Source organism: Mesoplodon bidens (genome assembly GCF_964165515.1).
Source record: "Mesoplodon bidens genome assembly, chromosome: 8".
Taxonomy (NCBI): Eukaryota; Metazoa; Chordata; class Mammalia; order Artiodactyla; family Ziphiidae; genus Mesoplodon; species Mesoplodon bidens.
Genome location: NC_138165.1, coordinates 104180385 through 104203249, shown reverse-complemented (window position 1 = coordinate 104203249; position 22865 = coordinate 104180385). Strand labels below are relative to the sequence as shown.

The window sequence follows — 22865 nt, the reverse complement described above, 5'->3', positions numbered from 1 at the left end:
AAATCAAGTTGAAAATACTATCTTGTTGTTACACTTAATCTTGAATCCTGGTGCTTTAGCCATGGTGTTATAAGCATTTACATTTTTAAAAATAATTTTTATAGCGAGTCAGTGAGAAAAATAGTCTACTTTATCACAGATAATTTTAACCATAGCTACTGTATGTTTATAGGGCACATCTGTGAATTTGTAAACTATAAAGAAATAGATGAATGTTAAGCTTTCTTGTTAAAGGAAACTATTTCTTCTTTAAGTATTTGCATCCTCTCGTGCCATATATTTCCCTTTTGTAAAACACATTTCCCTTTTCGTTAAGCTCCCAAGTAACATTTTTTTCCCTTTAGCTGATATAGATCATAGGTAGAATCCACCCTCTAGTGGCCAAAAGCATCATGAATGGCCGAAAATAACATTCATAAGACAAGGCTAAAAAATTATGAAGAGATTGATATTTTCGGGTGACTAGTTTGTGACCTAGTTCTAAAGGCAGATCCAAGAGGAAACGTCTAGAAACGTTTAGATCTACTCAGTTACAATCATTCCCAAGATGATGGACAAGTTTAAGGTTAAAACGCCTTTAGATATGCAAGAGCTTCTGTTTAAGTGGGTTCACTGCTGAGTTCTCTGGACTTCTGAGGCCCTTCGTGAGCATAGTCCCAATTCAGCTGTGTCATCTACGATACATTCTTTCATTTGTTCAGGAGAATGCTAACTATTTGTAAGGACTAACTCAGAGTAGTGGTTGTTTGCTTTTCTACCATACATTTAGTGCATTTATATAGTCACCATTTATATATTGTTATGAGGGCTAGCCCTCGTGTCTCAAAAAGTGTCCTCTTCTAAGGCTGGGTTTTTCCCTCTCTACACTATGAGAATGCCCTCATCTCCTTCCCCTCCACTTAAAAAAAAACCCATAATAAAGTCAGACTTTTCCTAATCTGACCAGTTCTCCTACTCTCCCATCAAGTGTTAGACACAGAGTACAGTTATCAGTTCCCTTGGTCATCAGCAACCTGGTTTGGAGTTGTGATACTACACATAAAATACCCATAACGTATCTATATTATCCCTTGGTGTTACACACTAAATAACATATTTCTATTGTGGAAAATTAGAAAGTGTGAACTGGCATATTTAAAATACAAAAAATAGTTCCTCAGTTTCATTGCCCAGCAAAAACCACTGTCAATTTTGGAATACATTTTTCCAGCCGTTTTTTTTTTGTATTTGTACGAATCAGACATTTGTAAAGAAAAGAACCACTTTCCGTATTTATGCATGCAAAGGTTATTTTGCCCTATGATTCCACTTTTCCTAGCAAATTCACCTCACCCACTGTGACTGAGCATCTCCTAAATTCACCCACCTGTGTGCTAAGGAAATGAGAAGAGAACAGACACTTGTTAAAGAAAAAAACACAGTTTGGGATCAAAGGCTGAGCAGTGAGTCAAAATTTGACTGCCAAGCAGGAAACCGGATCCAGCACAGAGGTAAGTCTCAGGAGATGAGGCTGAGGAAACCGAGAAGAGTAGGTTTTTTTAAAAGCCCAGTATAAAGAGACTTTTGTTTCATACATAGGAAAATTCAGGTATTTGAACTTCTCACTGGTGAAAGCGGGGCTAATTAATCATGGAAGTTCAGGGCTGGTGCTACTTGAGTTTTTCCCGGAAGTGGTCTTCGCTGCCCATGTGAAGCAGTGACTCGGGATAATGGTGCCCTTTGGGGTGATGTTGCTCAGCGCCTTTGCTGTATACTCGAGGCAGGGCACCTATTTCAGGATTAAAGTACCCACGTTGTCTTTTTAAATCAGATTTGCTTTGAGGTCAGCAGACCAGGAGACCACATATCACACTTTTAAGGTAATTACTGTGCGGCCCGCCCTGTGCTAGATGCTTGCCTTCTGTTACCAGCCTCATGTTCAATGCCAAGTGCATGTCCTCCTGAGGGGGGCAGGAGCCCCTCCTTTCATAAGGGACCTTTGTTGCCACTAGTGCCCTGATGGCCCTGAGCCAGTGGTACCTCGATGGCCCTGAGCCAGTGATACCTCAATGGCCCAGAGCTCTCTGCCTATAAACACTGTCAACACTGGAGGTTACACAAGAGTTTAGTGAAAAGAAAATGGTGTCGAGTACGTTTTATTGGAGGAAAGGATAACTTGAGAAGCAAGAATCCTACAGTGTCCCAAAGTCTCTCAAACTCTCAAATCGACCCCCTCCCCATGCCCCACTATTTTAGTGACCCTGCAAGAGCAGTGCTCACGGTCATTACACCAGGTGGTGATACAGCTCTGCAGGCCACCCACGGTGTTGGTGGACCCTCTCTCTGCCCTTTGTAATTCCATCACGTTCTGGACCAGTTTCTCTTTCTCTCTATCTTATCTCTTTAGGTGTCTGTCTCCCTCTTGATACTTGTGGGTTCCTGGTCCCTGTCCCTGTCTCTCTCCTCCCATCCATGCCTCCCTCTCTGCTTCCTCCTCCACCACTTCTCCCTCTGTGACTTCTTGTGTCTTCTACCCTATAACCTTTCTTTCTGAACTACAGCATAAGACATCTCCTCAGCACCGTGTTCCGTGCTTAGCAACATGGCCAGAATTCAGCAAATACTTGTTAGAATGAACTGAAGTTTTTTTCTTCAAATGGCTTCTGTTTTCCTGGGAGAAAATGTTAAGTCCTTTCGTTTAATGAAGATCTAAGTCTAGAAAGTGGTTCCACACTCCTTTGCATCCCATCCCCCATCCCTAGACCCCCTCCTGTTAATGAGATTCTGTTGCATTTGAAAGTACCTAGAGCAGAAATAGGCCTATAGAAGGAGACTCCATAAATGTCAATTCCTCCATTCCTTCTGAAGGGCACTGCAGCATCTCTGGCTAAAACAAGCCAGGAACCTAGACTCACCCTCAACCTTTCTCACCCATCACCTCCTATTCTTCACCAAATATCGCTGTTTTACTTTTTAAATGGCTCTTGACACGCATCCTCTAGCTGGTGCCGCCACCACCCTCATTCCAGCCATGTTTTTCCGGGAACTATTGCAGTAGCCTCTTAACTCGTTTCTCCACGTAGATTCTTTCAGGTCTTTCCCGCATTTTCCAAAAGGCGACTGGAGTAATCGTTCTGAAATACAAATCTGATTTTGTCATTTAATGCCCCCCTCAGCACGCGCACGCGCACACACACACACACACACACACACACACACACACACACACTCCGTTAAAGGTACCACCTCGCCTGGAACCTGCCTGCCTCTAGTTTCTTCTCTGCCCTTTGCTCTTCAGTCGGCTTAGCTCATCTTCAGAAGGATCCCGAGCCGTGCACCCTCACCATGGGACTTCTGCACTCACCGGTTGCCTGCCTTGAGTTTTCTTATCCCTCCTCCCACCTCGTTGATTCCTGCAGACCCCATGCCTCTCAGCCCCCTGTCCCTTCCTCTGGGCAGCCTCCCTGGAGCTCAGTCAAGGTCAGCTCTCCTGCTTCTCCTTCCTCCTGGCACCCTAGGCTACTCATTGCTCACACTCACCCAATTCTGATTTTACATGTATTCGGATGACTGTTTGGTGTCTTTCTCCTTTAAATGCCCTTAGTAGAGAGGTACTGTCTGTTTTCACAAAGTCGTAGAGCTCTGGTGATTAACACAGTGCCTGGCACACAGTAGGCATTTAATAACTATTTCTTGAATTAAAGAAAGAGGAGGCAAACAGGAGTCCCAGAGAATCACTGACCTTCACTACATGCCTATTAAAGGCCGTAGGTCTTCGAAGTGATGGAGAATATAAACTCACTGCATGAATAGTTAGGATACGACTTCGAGCTCTCTCTTCATTATCCATTCTTTCAGAAGCCCAGGGAGGGAGGCAGAAATTTGTAGATGGCTCAATAACATAAATACTAGGGAGGTTGGAGAATCTAAAACTTTAATTTAGCCTCAGTATGTAGTCATTTCCAGTTGAATGTTTGTAAGAACCACAGTGATGGAAACTGACTGATCTGGGTCTTCTCACATCTGTTTTCTTTTTCACCCAGGAGCCCCTAGCAATGAAAGGGTAAGAAATTAGGGAGTAAAAGAAAGAAGCAACATCAGCACCACTGTCCTCCACACACCAACTAATGCTCTGTATTTACTTATTCAGCTTCCTTCATGTCTGATATTTTCTTTCTTTAGTGTGTGTGTGTGTGTGTGTGTGTGTGCGTGCGCGCATGCACAACAGGAGCATAATTACTCCACTGAAGTCTGTAAGATATCAGTTATCAGCAGGTCTGTTTAGAAAAGAGCATTTCAACTCTTGATAGGATTAATATAAGCCGGGATTCTTGCCTGCCTTTTTTCTGTTTTTAAGATTCCTGCTGGGCTTCCCTGGTGGCGCAGTGGTTGAGAGTCTGCCTGCCAAAGCGGTGGACACGGCTTTGTGCCCCGGTCTGGGAAGATCCCACATGCTGCGGAGCAGCTGGGCCCGTGAGCCATGGCCGCTGAGCCTGCGCGTCCAGAGCCTGTGCTCCACAACGGGAGAGAAATCATATCAGAGTCTATAAGATATGGCTTTCTTATAGTAATCCTACACCCAATAAAAGCTGCATTAAAAAAAAAAAAGATTCCTACTGTGAATGTACCAGCAAAGAGAGAGAATCACACACACACGCGCGCACACCCATGCACACACACGGTTTCCCTTGAAACACATTTCTCTGCACAGTGAAGTGAACGCATTGCCTGACCTTCCCCAGGGCTGAGGGGCTGGCTCTACGGCAGTCAGTGAGTTTAGCCAGAATTTGAAAGCTCACAGACAATCGTATTAATAGAATAGGATTATTTTCTCTTAGCCCACATCTTTGGAAATTTGATCTCCTGGGGACCGGCCTAGACTTGAATCAGGGGGTCCTGCGTTTTCACATTTTGTCCGTTCAACCTGAAATATTGGGGAAACAGCCTTTGAGTTCCAACGCACCCCTAAAGGAACATCTCCCCACTCACTTCAGTCTGACCTCAAAGCAAAGCAAAACAAACAAACAAACAAAAACCCTAAAACACTTCAAATTCACTTTGGCCTTGAGTTCGGCCTGCACCGGTTGGGGGTGAGCCATGTGGGCTCACTGCACCTTTGCTGAGTCGGTCAATCATGGTGGACATCGGTCTTCCCAGGAGGACGCAGATGAGTCCCATCCTAATGGCAGAACATTCGACAGGGTTCTCGGTAGCTTAAAAATCACCAGGCGGGGTCTCCATCCTCTCTCCTCTCTCTTTTATTTATTTATTTTTGCGGTACCCGGGCCTCTCACTGTTGTGGCCTCTCCTGTTGCGGAGCACAGGCTCCGGATGCGCAGTCTCAGCGGCCATGGCTCACGGGCCCAGCTGCTCCGCGGCATGTGGGATCTTCCCGGACCGGGGCACGAACCCGTGTCCCCTGCATCGGCAGGCGGACTCTCAGCCACTGCACCACCAGGGAAGCCCCCTCTCTCCTCTCCTTATCCCATTGTATCCAGCATGTTTCCAACCCCAGTTGAACAGAGTGCCTGTTTGCTTCTGCAGGATCGCACTGCCGGAGAGAGTCATCCCACGGACTGGTATTACATCAAACCCACGATTGCAGACTGACCCCTCAGTTTTGCCCCCAAATCCTTTTTCTTGATGAATTCACTCTCACTCTGCACAGCAACAGTTTCAAACCTGCACGTCTTTAAAACTCCTCAGGTTGCAATCATGCTATAAAAAGTGATCTAGGACAGTGGTTCTCAAAAGGGGGGTTTTGTTCTCTAGGGGACATACAGTGATGTCTGGAGATGTTTTTGTTTGTCACAAGGAGGAAGGGGTGGTGCTACAGCAATCTAGTGGGTGTAGAGGCCAGAGATGCTGCTCGACATCCTGCAATGCACAGGACAACCATAATGACCTGGTCCAAAATGTTGATAGTGTCATGGCTGACAAATCCTGATTCTGGGTGTTATGGACTGAATTGTGTCCCCCACCCCCCATTCTTATGTTGAAGCCCTAGTCCCCCGATACAACTGTATTGGGAGATAGGGCCTTTAAAGAGGTAATTAAGCTTCAATGAGGTTATAAGTATGAGGCTGTAATCCGATATGACTGGTGTCATATGACTGTATAAGATGAGGAAGAGACATTGGGGAGGTGTGGCCACACAGAAAAGGACATATGTGAGGACATAGTGAGAAGGCGGCATCTGCAAGCCAAGGAGAGGCCTCAGGAGAAACCAAACTTACACCTTGGTCTAGGACTTCCTGCCTCTGGAACTGTATGAGAATAAATTTCTGTTGTTTAAGTCACCCTGTCTATAGTGTTTTGTTATGGCAGCCCTAGCAGACTAATACACTAAGTAATCTATTTTGGGGGCAGCTTGGGAAAGTGGGAAGACTGGAGGATTGACAGTGTGGCCTTAGAGCAAGTTTCTTTACCTCTCTGACTCTTTTTTGTTTTTTAACATTTTGAACATATATTTTGCATTTTTTAATTGAAGTATAGTTGATTTACAATGTTGTATTAATTTCTGTTGTACAGCAGATTGATCTGTTATACATATACATGCATTCTTTTTTGTATTCTTTTCCATTACGGTTTATCACAGGATATTGAGTAGAGTTCCCTGTGCTGTACAGTAGGACCTTGTTGTCTACCCATTCTATATATACTAGTTTGCATCTGCTAATCCCAACCTCCTAATCCATCCCTCCCCCAGCCCCCTCCCTCTTAGCACCCACACGTCCTCTATGTGAGTCTGTTTCTGTTTCATAGATAGGTTCATTTGTGTCATATTTTATTTTATTTTTAAATGTATTTATTTTATTTATTTTTGGCCGCGTTGGATCTTTGTTGCTGCGCATGGGCTTTCTCTAGTTGTAGCGAGTAGGGGCTACTCTTCGTTGCAGTGCACAGACTTCTCATTGGGTGGCTTCTCTTGTTGTGGAGCACGGTCTCTAGTGTGCGGGCTTCAGTAGTTGTGGCACGCAGGCTCAGTAGTTGTGGCTTGCGGGCTCTAGAGTGCAGACTCAGTAGTTGTGGCTCACGGGCTTAGTTGCTCCACGGCATGTGCGATCTTCCCGGACCAGGGATCAAACCCGTGTCCCCTGCATTGGCAGGCAGATTCTTAACCACTGCACCACCAGGGAAGCCCCTGTGTCATATTTTAGATTCCACATATAAGTGCTATCATATGAAATTTGTCTTTCTCTGTCTGACTTACTTCACTTAGTATGATAATCTCTAAGTCCATCCATGTTGCTGCAAATGGCATTATTTCATTCTTTTTTATGTCTGAGTAGTATTCCATGGTATATATGTACCATATCTTCTTTATCCATTCATCTGTTGATGGACATTTAGGTTGCTTCCATGTCTTGGCTGTTGTGAATAGTGCTGCTACACACATAGGGGTGGGTGTATCTTTTTGAATTGTAGTTTTGTCCAGATATATGCACAGGAGTGGGATTGCTGGATCATATGGCAACTCTATTTTCAGTTTTTTTGAGGAACCTCCATGCTGTTTTCCACAGTGGCTGCACCAACTTATATTCCCACCAACAGTGTAGGAGGGTTCTCTTTTCTCCACATCTTCTCCAGTGTTTGTTATTTGTAGACTTTTTAGTGATGGCCATTCTGACCAGTATGTACCTTTCTGACTCTTAATTCCTCATCTTTAAATTGGGACTAGCCATGATTATCATTTTGGGTTGTCACGAGGGTTAAACAAGTTAACAGAGGTAAAGGGCCTGTTATGAAGCAGACACCATTCACGTGCTACCGGACAAAAAACCCCTTGTGGTTGGAGACCTTGCCATTTAATTTTGTAATCACAGTACCTGGAAGCTTCTGGCACATCATAGGCATATCTTAAATGTGTATTGATTTAATCAGTGGCATTTTGGGTGCTGATTCAAGAGCTGTCATTTAAGCATTCTTTCTGTACCAAATACTGCAGGTACAGCTGAGAACTCTGCAGTCGTAGCCTCTGCCTTCAAGCTTATATTCTAGTGCAGGAAGAGAAATAACAATTGATAAAGAACAAAGTTAATATGATTTCAGAGCCTTAGAAGTGGTATGATGGAAATCAGTTGAGTGTTGTAATGAGTAGCTGTTAGGGGAAGGTACTTTGGATAGTGTTTTTAGAAAATTATCCGAAGAGGTGATTTTTATTCTCTTTTGTTTTGTTTGCTGATATAGGTGTGCTTTATTGGTGACTTAAATTCCTTAAGAGCTATTGCTCTTATGAAGTGATATTCCAAAATGGGGAACAACTCTTAGTACAATCTTCTCTTGATTTACCCAGTATATCAATACATATACGTATATATGTTCCAGGAAAACTCAGTATATCTTAAAAACTGTTGTACGTGTAAAGCAGTTAGGTTCTAGGCTTCGAAAGTTGTAAACGGGGTTTTGCCTACACGAATGGCCAGTGGAACAGTCCAAAGTTGTGAAGGGTGCCAGGCCATCAGTTGTGCAAGGGAATCCCAGATGTTTCAAGGTGTTTAATATCTCTGGCCCCCACCCACCAAATTCTAGTAGAATCCTCCAGTCATTATGATAAACAATCCCTCCTACTCCCCAATTTCCAAAACAGCTTGTAAAGGGCAGTACAGCCCCCATTGAGAGCCAGGGTTTTGAGGGTCTCCAGTGGCCACCTGATCTCCTATCCAGTTGTCATTCTTGATGTTAGAGCCTTTGACACTGTTAACCAGCCCTCCCCGGCTTCCTGTCCTCTCTTGGCTTCCATGACCGCACTCCTTGGGGTTTCCCCCTCTCCTTCCTCCATCCCTGCTCCGAGTCCCGATTGGGCTTCTTGCTGTCCATCTGCCCATCCACGTAGATCCGACCTTGGCCTCTTTTTTCCCTCTCCATGTTCTTCTTTGATGAAAACTTCAACATCACTTCCAGGCATCTAGCTCCCAAAGTGCTGTTTCTATGCTGTTCGAGCTCATTTTCCCAACTGCCACGTGGACCTGGCTACGTGAGCCCCACGTTAAACCTGTCCAAAATCCAACTGGTCAACTTCCTCTAAAATCTGTTATTCCTTTGGTCATAGTTGTGTTCACGGTAGCATCATCTACTCACACATTCTAGACATGGCAGCCGTCTTAACCTCTCTTTCTCACTCCCCACATCCAGTTGGTTGCTTTGTTCTCTCAAGTCTAAGGAAGTGATTGGAGCTGAATATTCACGGTCAAGTCCTGCAAAGATCAGAACACTGGTGATAAAAATCAGTGCCCCAGAAGGGGCTACTCTGACCCCACCCTTCTGATCTTCGATTTTATTTTAAAATAATTCTTTGGACTAGCTTAATTTTTCTAGACCCTGGGCTGCCCTGAGCTAATTTGTTTGCCCGAATTAATTACCAGCAGGGGGTGGCAGTCTCATTTTCACAGAAGCCTTCTGTTTTGGAAGAGATTCCTTTTTCTTCAAACAGTCCGATTTAGGTTCTTTGGCAGTGTAAAGGGTGTCTTGACATTTCCATAAAGACATTTAAATGTTACTGTCTCTAAAGAAACACTTTTAGAATATGAAACCTTTATTTTTTTCCCCCAAGGAAGAAAAACCTCGTCAGTTTAATTATCTCTGTAAAATAACTTCCTCACTTGCTTTTCATGGTGCTAATGGAAAAGGATGATGATACTGTTTTCAAAAAATAAAAACAATTGTGGAAGATTTCAAGAAATTTGATTTTTGTCTGTATAAATAACACCACAATGCAGAGGTCTAAGATGCTTGTAGGGTTATATATTATCCTTCCAAGTTGATTTTTGAAAGATCTGCTGGGAGGGCAAAATGATCAAAAAGATGCTGCTGGTGATCCTTGTTCCACACTGAGAAGAAGGCAAAAGGGACTTAACTCTATGTATGTGTGTGTATATATTCTAAAAATTGTGATAAGGGGAATTCCGTAGCGGTCCAGTGGTTATGACTCCATGCTTTCACTGCTGTCGGCACGGGTTCGATCCCTGTTCAGAGAACTAAGATCCTGCAAGCCATGCGGCACGGCCAAAAAAATTTTTTTTTTAAATGATAAAAACCAAATAACAGGAAATCTATCCTGTTAACAAATTTTTAAGTGTACAGTACAGTATTGTTAACTATATGCACATTGTCGTACAACAGATTTGTGGAACGTTTTCATTTTGCGTAACGGAAGCTCTGTATCCATTCAACAGCAACTCCCCATTTCCCCTCTCCTCCACCCCAGGAACCACCATTCTATTTTTTTCTTTTATTTATTTATTTATTTATTTTTTAATTTAATTTTTGAATTTTATTTTTTTATACAGCAGGTTCTTATTAGGTATCCATTTTATACATATTAGTGTATATATTGACATATATACCACCATTCCATTCTGCCCCTATGAGTTTAACTACTTGAGATCCCTCATATGAGTAGAATCATGAAGCATTTGTCCTTCTGTGACTGGCTTATTTCACTTAGTACACATGACCTCAAGGTTCATCCACGTTATAGCATATGGCAGGATTTCCTTCTTTTTAAAGACTGAATAATATTCCATTGTATGTTATGTCATATCACATTTTCTCTATCCATTCATCTGTTGAGGGACATTTAGATTGTTTCTACCTCTTGGCTGTTGTCAATCACGCCACAATGAACATGGGAATGCAAATATCTCTGTGAGATCTTATTTTCAATTCTTTTGGATAAATACTCAGAAGTGGGATTATAGATCATATGGTAATTCTATTTTTAATTTTTGAGGAATCTCTATACTTTTTTTTTATGTTTTACGTAGCAGCTGCAGCCTTTTATATTCCCACTGACAGTGTGTGAAGGTTCCCATTTTTCCACATCCTCAACAACACGTGTTATTTTCTGTTTTGTTTTGTTTCGTTTTATTATGGCCATCTTAACAGTTGTGAGGTGACACCTCCTTGCGGTTTTGCTTTTCCTTTCCCTGATGAGTAGTGATGTTGAGCACCTTTTTATATACCTGTTGGCCGTTTATATTATCTTACACAATTGACAAGAAGCCACACGAAGTGCATTAAAGACTTAAACCTAACATCTGAAACTATACAACTCCTGAAAGAACATAGAGCGGAAAACCTTCATAAACTTGGTCTTGGCAATGATATGACAACAAAAGCACAGGCAACAAAAGCAAACATACAGTTGGGACTAAATCAAACTAACAGGCTTCTGTGCAGCAAAAGTAGCCATCAGCCGGGCAAAAGGCAACCTTCAGAATGGGAGCAAACATTTGCAAACCATATCTTTGATAAAGGGTTAATATCTAAAACTCTTGTAAGAAAAAAAGAGTTTCTGGGTGTATCTAGATGAAGACTCCGCAAACTTGTTCTCTCAGGGGTCAGAGAGTAAAGATTTTTGACGTTTCAAGCCATATGGTCTCTGTTGCAACTACTCAATCTACCATTGTACGAAAGCAGCCATAAATAACACATACTTGGATGGGTGTGGCTGTGTCCCAGGCCTGTGGACCACAGTTTGCTGATCCCTGATCTAGAGCAGGGTTTCTCCGTCTAACTCTATTAACATTTTCGCTGGGTAGGTTTCTGTTGGGAGGCTGTTCTGCACATCGAAGAATGGTTTGTGGCATCCTTGGGCCAGATGCCAGTAACAACCCCTTCCCCTCCACCCCAGCTGTGACAACCCAGAATGTCTCCAAACATGGCCAGATATCTTCTGGGGGACAAAGTTGCTGTTGGTTGAGAAACCCTGACCTAGATGATTGAAATAATCTGATGAAGAGTGATAGGAAATATTTCCGTAAAACTACAAGAAGTAGGGGAAGATAGAAGAATGGAAATCCCTAGTGTATTTGCCTCAGGAAGGTCAAGTGCCCCTCAGAGGGGCCACTGTCTCTGCCTAAATGTAGAAAGCAGTTCAAAAACAACTGAAATGGCAATGTACTTGAAAAGTGCTCTGGAAATAATGCAAATGTGATCTTAACCTACTTTTGTGATAGGAACCAGAAACAGAGCAGTTCAACACATTAACCTGAGCTAACAGGACTTTCTGAGCTCGAGGGCTGACTCTGAGTTGCTGGAAAGGAGCTCAGGGTTTCAGTGCCCACTTGAGCAAGCGTTTATTTTTTCTGCTTATCTGAATTCAGAACCAACACAGGCAGGGTGATTTCTGAAAGTGCTCACATGTTTCTCATTGTTTGGACAGGGCCAGACAGAAATGGCCCAGATTCACTGCAAATTGGCAGGAACACGTGTTTTTGAAAGTTAAAAACAGCCTAACATTCATGAGTGAATCTCAAAGAATGTTGTCTTCTTGTCCTTTAGAATAAACACCTGTTTTGCAAAAAGGAGAGTAAAAGCCATCTTTCTTGAGAAATCGTTGGTTTCTTTTTCTTCATTGCTATTATTCTATTTTTAATAGTTAAAAAACTTAAGCACAATTTACCATATTATAATTTAGATAATTGTCATTTTAAATAAACAAACAAACAAAAAGAAAAACAGCCCACATTTCGCCAGGAAGTTCAGTTAAGGCTTTTTAGCTGAGTTTTTTTCTGGCTTGAAAAACAAACGAAATCCGTGGATCCTTTTCTTCTTGAATAAAATTCTCCCTAGTTAGATATATTTTTCTAATTGATTGGAAGAAAAAGGGGTCCACATCCTTGAAAGGAGCTGTTTGGCTGTGAGTCCTGTCCCTATTGCTACCTTCTGTGACCACAGCTGATGTGCTTAGTAACCCACATCTCCTGTTCACCGGTACCACTGGACGTGACATAATAATGGGACCATCTGGTGGATCAGTGGGATCACTTCTTTTATAGTTGGATCATGACAAAGGGTGATAAGAATAGATTCTTCATAACCTTCCTGGAAATCCACATTTCAGCGTACCCCAGGAGACCCGGTTCCTTCAGTCGCATCTATTTGTGCCTTACTTTCCAGTGAACACCCACCACCTTCCTTGTAGGCTGGTCCGGTGTGCATATAAATGGTACCTGTTTGACCGCAGACCTTTCTCTCTGTCCCTCAGGCTACCATGGCCTCTACTGTGAGGAGGAATACGACGAGTGTCTCTCTGCCCCGTGCCTGAACGCCGCCACCTGCAGGGACCTTGTCAACGGCTATGAGTGCGTGTGCCTGGCAGAGTACAAAGGTGAGCATCGTGTGGCCGACTAGTGCCAGCGTGGTTCTCAGTGACGTCATGGATTTCTCCACGTACATGCGTAAACGTCTAATTGGAGTGTGAAGTTGTTTAGAATAAGAATCAAATGCTGGCAGTGGGATGATGTATGGGGCCGAAAAGAATAGTTTGGAAGTCTCTGGTTTCCTCTTGATAAACTGAAAAATCTGTCTCCTGCCCTTTCCTTCTCTTGTATCCTCACTCTCTTCTCTGTTGAATGTGTAAAAAGCTGACGATAAAAAATGATGTTAAGTGGACTTTCAGACACAGGTCAGTGGACACAGCCATGGAATCCCGGGGGAGGAAAGTAGTGCTCGCTGGACGGGGAGAGGATGCCGTGCCTTTTGGTGGAGGAGGCAAGTGGAGTCTCACATGTTGGCGAAAAAAAGTTCATTCTCATTAAGTGAGTCATTAAAAGGGAGGCACATGTTAGTTCATTTGAGTGGACATGTGTCAGAGTCACTCTGGATAAACAGCTGACATTCACGGAGTGTTTATCACATTCAGACCCTGTTCTAGGTCCTTACGTGCGTGAACTCATAAAAAAGGCCTGACAGTAACCGGAGAGGTGGTAGTGTCAGCCCTCAGGAGCCCAGCCAGCATGGTCCTGAAAGCCCTTCCACCTCCTCCCCAGCAGGCTCACTGGTGTGGCTTTATTGGAGCCCTGACACCCTCAGCCGGCGCTGTGGCAGGGCGCCGGGTCATCAACTAATTTGTGCGCATTTCTCTAAGTCATGACTCCCGGGCTGGTGTAGATTTTTGTAATGCTTTTGAGGGCTCTATTTATAGACTTTTCACTTAACCTCTTTCTCCCACCACCGCTTACTTGATACCGTCCATCTGCCAGTGACCTCGCGTTGTAGCCGACTTTGCTTCTCTTTGCATGGACCCACCTTTATTTAGAGGTCTTTCTGGTGAGCCTCGAGGGTTTGTAGGGCACATGGATGACCTTGACCTAGCCCCTGGATGGAGGAGCTGAAGCTGGGTCAGGTCTTGGCTTTGTGTTTGGCACATGTGATGCTTCTCATGGACTATGATGCCCATTTAGAGCCTAACTCCACCAATTCCCATGAGGACAGATGTGCTGGCTTCATCCACATGGATTTCAGTTCTAGGTAGATCAGAGCATTGAGAAATAGGGAGTCCGCTCAAGTCTGGAAAGAATAAAGGAGCAGTGAATTAGGAGACCTAGGTAGCTCATCCTCATTGTGCTATTGGATTACTGATGACCCTGGATAAACCTTTTCAACTGACTTGTCTTTATTTTGTCTGTTTAAAGAAAGGGCAGTAATGCTTACTGAGAGATTTTGAGATTCTTCAGTGACAGAATGAGTAGTGGTGGATGTGCTTCCAAATTTTAAATTCCAAAATTCTTTAGTTTATGATAGAGTTTTATGGAGTAAATTTCATCTTTATGAATGACAAAATGATTAATTGGGTATACTCTGAATTTGCCTTTTATGTTCCTGGCTTTGAAGCATTGCTCATGCTATCATGACCAAGAAATAAAAAATGAAACTGTATACGATGACCCACTAGTGACTCCACAAATTCATGGACTGTGATCCTAGCTTTTTTCACCTTCTTCTTCCATGTTTCTCAAGTAGTATTCCCGAATTTTGCTGCTTTCCCCAAGCCTCATATGAAATCACTCACTCATAGGATATAACAAACTTCACGTCCATCTTCATGGAAAGAAAGAGAGGTTATCATTTGTAAACATTTTCAAATTTCTCTAGTTTTCCAATGAGCAATGGTTCTCAAACTTGAGCATGTGTTAGAATCTGCTGGTGGGCTTCTTACAACATAGTTTTCTGGGCCCCACCCCTATCTAGGGTAGGGCCCAAGAATTTGAATTTCTGGTAAGTTCTCAGATGATGTTGATATGCTGGCCCTGTGCCACCCTTTGAGAAGCCCTGTCCTACAAACTCATCTGCAATCACAACCACTCACATTTTATTGTCTTCCTTATTACCTGGTCACATGCTCCCCATTCTTCTCAAGGTTGATCCTTCCATATATGCTCCTTGTTCCACCCCTTCTGTCTTTCTGTGAACTTCCTCCATCAGTTACAGACGCCCTGCTGTGGATGACTCAAGAAGGTAGAGTTGACTCGAGATGACTCAAGATCCTGGAGGGGATCTCAAACACATTTGAGGATGTGGGTTTTTGAGAAAAGGGTGCGGTGCTGGGAGCCTTTGTGTACCGCAGGGTTAGGGGATAGGGTTCTGGAGAGAATGGAGGACTCAATGACCAGCTGAGCCCAAAAGACCCTTCAGCTTATAGAGAGGGAAAACATGCTATAATGTGCTGCACTTGACTCTACGAGGCAAAGGGCTCTCCTGATCTCATGGATCCTGACTGCCCTCTAAGAGGATTGCAGTTGGGCTGAGCTGGTCCTTTGTGTGTGTGTGTGAATGAGCTCCTGCTCACACCTGGAGAACCTTGAGGACCCCAAATTAGGAGGCCATGTAGACAGGGCTAATTTGACTGGCCTGTCCATCACTGGAGGAGAATCTCCAGTATCATCTCTCTCTGCCTGAGGTTGCCAACCTCAAGCCTGGCCAGTCCAGGGAGCCTGTACCAGCAACTCAACAAGTGGAAAAAAATCTAGGAAGTAAAAACAAAATTGCAACAAACCCCACAACTCTAAACACTCAAGAAGGGAAGTAAAAAAAGGTAATGTATACCACTCAAAATTGAATTTAGATCTGGAAAAGCAAAAGGAGGAAGTGTGTCATCATAGAAGTAAAAATATGAGGGAATGGAAACCATGAGTGAAAAGACATGAAATGTGGAGAAAAGATGAAGAGATACGTTTCAACTGAATGATGGATGTTGCAGAAGAAGAAAGAACACGTGGAAATAAAGCCAGAATCAACCAACTACTAGGGAGAAGTCTATGAGATGAAGAAAATTGGAATTTTCAAATAGAATGGGCTTACAGAATGCCAGAGGATTAATGAGGGAGATGATACGTAATTTGCAATTTCCTGGTAGAATTTCCAAATCCAAGAACACTGAGAATATTTTTTACAAGATTCTTCATAGTGAGTACAAGTTACACCCAAAAGAAAGAATCAAATCAGCATTGAACTGCTCTTCTCTAAAATGAAGCTAAACAACAGTGAAGAGTGTTTTAGATTTTTCAATGAAAAAGTCTGGTTGTTAAAGGTTCATTTGTATTTGAGGGGTAAAGAAAGATATTTTGTACATTTAAGGATACAGAAAACATAACACCATGTACCCTCTCTAAGAAAATTATTTTCCAAGATATTCTCATCAAATTGGAACTAAATCAGAACAAAGATAACCAGATAGGGGATGATGGAGAACAGGAGGAAGAGGGTTGAGCAGACTTCTTTACATGCGGGGATAAACCTAAATAGATGACATTCATATGATTGTAAATACTTATTTAATGGTAAAGAAAAGTCTCTTGAAAAAATAGACATGCCTACTTTATTAATTATTATTGCTGCATAGTGAATTATTGTAAGGTAGTGGCTTAAAACAACACTCTTTTATTATCTAACAGTTTCCTAAGTCCAGGCATGGATTAATGGATTCCCTGTTCAAGGTCTGGAATCCAAGGCTGGAATCAGGGTGTTGGCTGAGCTGAGCTCTCATCTGAGGCTTAAATAGGGAAGGATCAGCTTCCAAGTCCCCTCAAGAGGTTGGCAGAATTCATATCCTTGCAGCTGTAGAATTCTTGACAGTCTGCTTCTTGAAAGCCAGGAGAGGCCTGAACCCTCTTAAAGGTCTCACCTAGTTAGGTCAGGCCCACCTAAGGTTAACTCAAAGTCAACGGATTAGATACTGTAACAGCATCTTCAGAATCTCTTAACCTTTTCCAAATGCTATTGATTAGAAGCTCACACTCAAGAGGAGGGAGTTATATAAGGGTGTGACTCATTGGGTGGTCACCCTAGAGTGTGTCACTACATCTGTTCTTAAGGAAAATTTAAATGACCAAACTAAAATTTCATGTTATTTTAACCAAGTCCATGAGTTGGTGGGTGTTGGGAAGGATTGGAAGGCATACAAGTGTGTTAAAGATCTCATGTCAATGGGCAGGTAAAGTGATTATTTCATTTTGATATATTTATAGAGACATTTAGGTTTGGGTTTAAGCAGGAATGTAAACCCTAGCAAAGTAGCAATAAATGAGAGAACTTCTAAAGTAAGAGTGATGGGCAGGTGTCGAGGGGTAGGGTAGAAGGGATTAAAGAGAAGCAGAAGTGGGTAATTCATGTCCTCCAATCCAGAGGAAGAGTGAGTGAGGGGAGGAGAGAGGTCAAAAGATTCTGGACCTTTCTCTCCTTAGAGTATGGACATTCTTTCCCTCTTTGGAAGCATTTATCCCAACATATATTTACATATAAGATGTCTGTATAAACTTAGGAAACTATCAGATGGGTGGGCATCAATTCTTAACTAGTACTTACCTCTGGAGTTAGAACTTGGATAAGTGGTGTGTTGGGGGGAGGATTAGAACTTCAACTTCTTACTTACATATGTGCTTTAAGTGGTGACTTTTTACTCTTTTCTGTTTTTAAAAAAACTTAAACAAATAAATATAACTTCCTAAAAAGAATGAGTGCAATAGAAAGTCAGGCAAGATAGCTAAGAACATTTTGAAAAAGGAAAGCAGTGAGGGGGAACTCCTGCCAGATGTTGAAACCCATTGTATTGTTGCAATTGTTATTACATCCCCATGTTATGGGTGCAAGAATGGACAGCTAACCAAAACTGAATAATGGCCCAGAAACCATCATCTATAATAATATATGACTTTTAACAAGGAATTGCTATGAATGGGATGGGAATTCTTTTCTAATAAATGGTGCTAGAAAAACTGAGTTGCTAAACAGAAAAAAAGAAATGTTCTTACACACGCTTCTAAATAAATTCCATATGAAGTGAAAAAAACTGACTCTTGTTTGACTTTGCATCCTCCTAGACTTACTTGCCCCTTTCTTCCTCTTTCTTTTACAACCAAATTTCCTTAGAGTTGGTATAGATGATGCCTCTATTTCCTTAAATTTTCTTAATCTTCTTTAATTTGGATATCATCAGTACCGTTCCGATAAATGGATCTAGCAGTGGCCTAATTGAAGACTGAAACCCCAAAGCCTGCCTCTCCAGCTTCCAACTTCACATTCTTGCCCTTGTGCTTCATGATCACGGGGTCCCTTTTGAAACTCACCCTGCTTTAGCTTCCACAGCTCCATTCCTCCCCCAACCCTCACCCCGCCCCCACCCTACTCTTCCCTCCTGGCCTTCTTGGAATGAATCCTTGCTCTCTGGACACCATGAATGCAAGTGGTTCCCAGGCTTTTCTTCTTGGCCCTTTTTTCTCTCCTCCTCTTTCCCCTTATCCAGTCCTATGGCTGCATCCATTGTCAGAAATATTGATCTCCAAACAGGTATGGAGGAGATCTCTTTCCTGAACTCTCCAAGCATTTTCTTGATAGTTTCTATGACAGTTATGGTCAGCCTTGTAGTCAGTACCTTCTGGCTCCAGACTTTCCTTTCCCTGACACTAAATTAGAATCTCCTGAATGGCAGTGACTACACAGGTTCTTTTTTTTTTTTTTTTAATTCTCATCAGCTCTTGATATGGTGGCTTACACAAAGCACATGCTCCACAGCTATCTGTACTTGAATGGAAACTACTGCTTAACACAATAATTAAATAAAGCAAGGCAACTTGAACATTTTCCCAATAAGTTTCCACTGTGGATCATGAAATTGTTAGAAGCAAAATACATGGAGGGACTCCTAGTGATCTCCCTTCAGACCTACAGAAATGTTGATACTTCTTTAAAACTAGTCCAGAGCTAATTCACAATGAGACGTTCAAGACTTTAGTTAGTGTTCATCACCTTATAGTGCCAAAAAGTCAAGTTACAGCCCCACATTGTATTGAATTATTATTTATAGCAGAACAAATTTAATGGTCAAGACTATACTCATTTGGAATTTTTGGTGACAGAAGTTAGAAAGGAAATACTTCAAGTTTTAATTATGAAAATAATGTAGTAACAATGATAACAATTTAGAAAACTGAGAAAACTTGATAACTCATAGCTTTACAGCAGAACATAAGAGCAATAATCATCTGTATTATTTCCATCCTTTTAAATATCTGTGTCTTTACAGTTATAATTGATTATACCTACAAGTTGGTATTACCCTTCTGAGACTTACCATTATTTATGTTTGATTTAGAAATTGTTAGCAAGTTTTACTACTTCTATTTTAAATGACGATGTGATGTTCCCATGGGGTAATATTTATCCATTCCCTTGCTATATCTGAAGTGAAGCTACTGTAAATAATTCTGGAATGAACATTTTTATTCATATAATTTTCATACTTTCTGGATTTTGGGGGGATAGAGTCTCAGAAATAAGATCATTGGGTTATGAGTTTGATCACATTGTACTGAATTGTTTATTTTTAAAGTCTACAGAAATTTATGATTGAAAGGATGAGAACTCTTTCTTTGTTGGTTAGAATTATTTCCTCTGTATAACCAGTGAACAAGAATTTCTGGGTATTTTCTGTACCTGTCTCTTCTCAAGTACTGTGATTGATAGAAAAGTGGATAAGTCAGGATTTTTCCTTTATCAGGCTATTATTTAACCAGAAAAGCGGACTGAGACTGGCACACACAAGGAATAATGAGGTGAAGGTCGAGATCTCAATTGTAACATCTGAAACAGCTTAGAAAAAGTTGAGCTCTGTGAGGTTGAAATACTGGAAAACTTTTCATGGAAGGAATCAGTTTGAATAAAATCAGATGATGTCCAGGTTGGTTTAAGATGGCGGAGTAGAAGGACGTGCACTCACTCCTTCCTGGGAGAGCACTGGAATCACAGCTAACTGCTGAACAGTCATTGACAGGAAGACACTGGAACTCGCCAAAAAAGATACCCCACATCCAAAGACAAAGGAGAAACCACAGTGAGATGGTAGGAGGGGGGCAATCACAGTAAAATCAAATCTCATTACCACTAGGTGGGTGACTCACAAACTGGAGAACACTGATACCACAGAAGTCCACCCACTGGAGTGAAGGTTCTGAGCCCCACATCAGGCTTCCCAACCTGGGGATCTGGCAACGGGAGGAGGAATTCCTAGAGAATCAGACTCTGAAGGTTAGTGGGATTTGACTGTAGGATTTCAACAGGACTGGGGAAAACAGAGACTCCACTCTTGGAGGGCACACACAAAGTAGTGTGCACATTGGACCCAGGGGAAGGAGCAGTGACCCCAGGGAAGACTGAACCAGACCTACCTGCTAGTGTTTGAGGGTCTCCTGCAGAGGCAGGCGGTGGCTGTGGCTCACTGTGGGAACAAGGACACTGGCAGCAGAAGTTCTGGGAAGTACTCCTTGGCCTGAGCCCTCCCAGAGTCTGCCATTAGCCCCACCAAAGAGCCTGGTAGGATCCAGTGTTGGGTCACCTCAGGCCAAACAACCAACAGGGAGGAAACCCAGCCCCACCCATCAGCAGTCAAGTGAATTAAAGTTTTACTGAGCTCTGCCCACCAGAGCAACACCCAGCTCTACCCACCACCAGTCCCTCCCATCAGGAAGCTTGCATAAGCCTCTTAGATAGCCTCATCCACTAGAGGGCAGACAGCAAAAGCAAGAAGAACTACAATTCTGCAGCCTGTGGAACGAAAACCACATTTACAGAAAGACAGACAAAATGAAAAGGCAGAGGACTATGTACCAGATGAAGGAACAAGATAAAACCCCAGAAACACAACTAAATGAAGTGGAGATAGGCAACCTTCCAGAAAAAGAATTCAGAATAATGATAGTGAACATGATCCAGGACTTCGGAAACAGAATGGAGGCAAAGACAGAGAAGATGCAAGAAATGTTTAAAAAAGACCTAGAAGAATTAAAGAACAAACACCTAGAAGAGTTAAAGAGCAAACAAACAGAGATGAACAATACAATAACTGAAATAAAAAATACACTAGAAGGGGCTTCCCTGGTGGCGCAGTGGTTGAGAGTCCGCCTGCCGATGCAGGGGACGTGGGTTCGTGCCCTGGTCTGGGAAGATCCCACATGCCGCGGAGCGGCTGGGCCCGTGAGCCGTGGCCGCTGAGCCTGCGCGTCCGGAGCCTGTGCTCCGCAACGGGAGAGGCCACAACAGTGAGAGGCCCACGTACAGCCAAAAAAAAAAAAAAAAAAAATACACTAGAAGGAATCAATAGCAGAATAACTGAGGCAGAAGAACGGATAAGTGACCTGGAAGACAGAATGGTGGAACTCACTGCTGCGGAACAGAATAAGAAAGAAGAATGAAAAGAAATGAAGACAGACTAAGAGACCTCTGGGACAATATTAAATGCACCAACATTTACATGAAAGAGGTCCCAGAGGAAGAAGAGAGAGAGGAAGGACCCGAGAAAATATTTGAAGAGTTTAGTCAAAAACTTCCCTAACATGGGAAGGGAAGTAGCCACCCAAGTCCAGGAAGTGCAGAGTCCCAGGCAGGATAGACCCAAGGAGAAACACACCAAGACACATAGTAATCAAATTCACAAAAATTAAAGACAAGGAAAAATTATTGAAAGCAGCAAGGGAAAAATGACAAATAACGTACAAGGGAACTCCCATAAGGTTAACAGCTGACTTCTCAGCAGAAACTCTACAAGCCACAAGGGAGTGGCATGATATATTTAAAGTGATGAAAGGGAAGAACCTACAACCAAGATTACTCTACCCGGCAAGGATCTCATTCAGATTCAATGGAGAAATCAAAAGCTTTACAGACAAGCGAAAGCTAAGAGAATTCAGCACCACCAAACCAGCTCTACAACAAACGCTAAAGGAACTTCTCTAAGTGGGAAACACAAGAGAAGAAAAGGACCTACAAAAACAAACCCATAACAATTAAGAAAATGGTAATAGGAACATAAATATCGATAATTACCTTTAACGTGAATAGATTAAATGTTCCAACCAAAAGACACAGGCTCACTGAATGGATACAAAAACAAGACCCATATATATGCTGTCTACAAGAGACCCACTTCAGACCTAGGGACACATACAGACTGAAAGTGAGGGGATGTAAAAAGATATTCCATGCAAATGGAAATCAAAAGAAAGTTTGAGTAGCAATACTCATATCAAATAAAATAGACTTTAAAATAAAGAATGTTGTAAGAAACAAGGAAGGATACTGCATAATGATCAAGGGATCAATCCAAGAAGAAGATATAACAATTATAAATATATATGCACCCAACATAGGAGCACCTCAATACATAAGGCAACTGCTAACAGCTATAAAAGAGGAAATTAACAGTAACACAATAATAGTGGGGGACTTTAACACCTCATGTACACAAATGGACAGATCATATGGACAGAATATTAATAAAGAAACACAAGCTTTAAATGACACAATAGACCAGATAGATTTAATTGATATTTATAGGACATTCCATCCCAAAACAGCAGGTTACACTTTCTTCTCAAGTGCATATGGAACATTCTCCAAGATAGATCACATCTTGGGTCACAAATCAAGCCTCGGTAAATTTTAGAAAATTGAAATCATATCAAGCATCTTTTCTGATCACAATGCTGTGAGATTAGAAATCAATTACAGAACAGATCTTGCTGTGATTTATGTCATAGAGTGTTCTGCCTCTGTTTTCCTGTAAGAGTGTTATAGTGTCTGACCTTACATTTAGGTCTTTAATCCATTTT

The 22865-nt window shown here is 42.2% G+C and overlaps 1 protein-coding gene across 1 annotated transcript in view; it reads left to right on the top strand.

Moving 5' to 3' along the window:
• Positions 1-22865, top strand: part of DNER (delta/notch like EGF repeat containing) — a gene marked incomplete at both ends in the record, with an annotated part of 323334 nt that overhangs the window by 260211 nt on the left and 40258 nt on the right. Inside the window, one exon of the mRNA XM_081243331.1 lies at positions 12971-13093. Within this exon, the coding sequence (XP_081099457.1) occupies positions 12971-13093 (123 nt within the window). The remainder of the gene's footprint in view (positions 1-12970; positions 13094-22865) is intronic.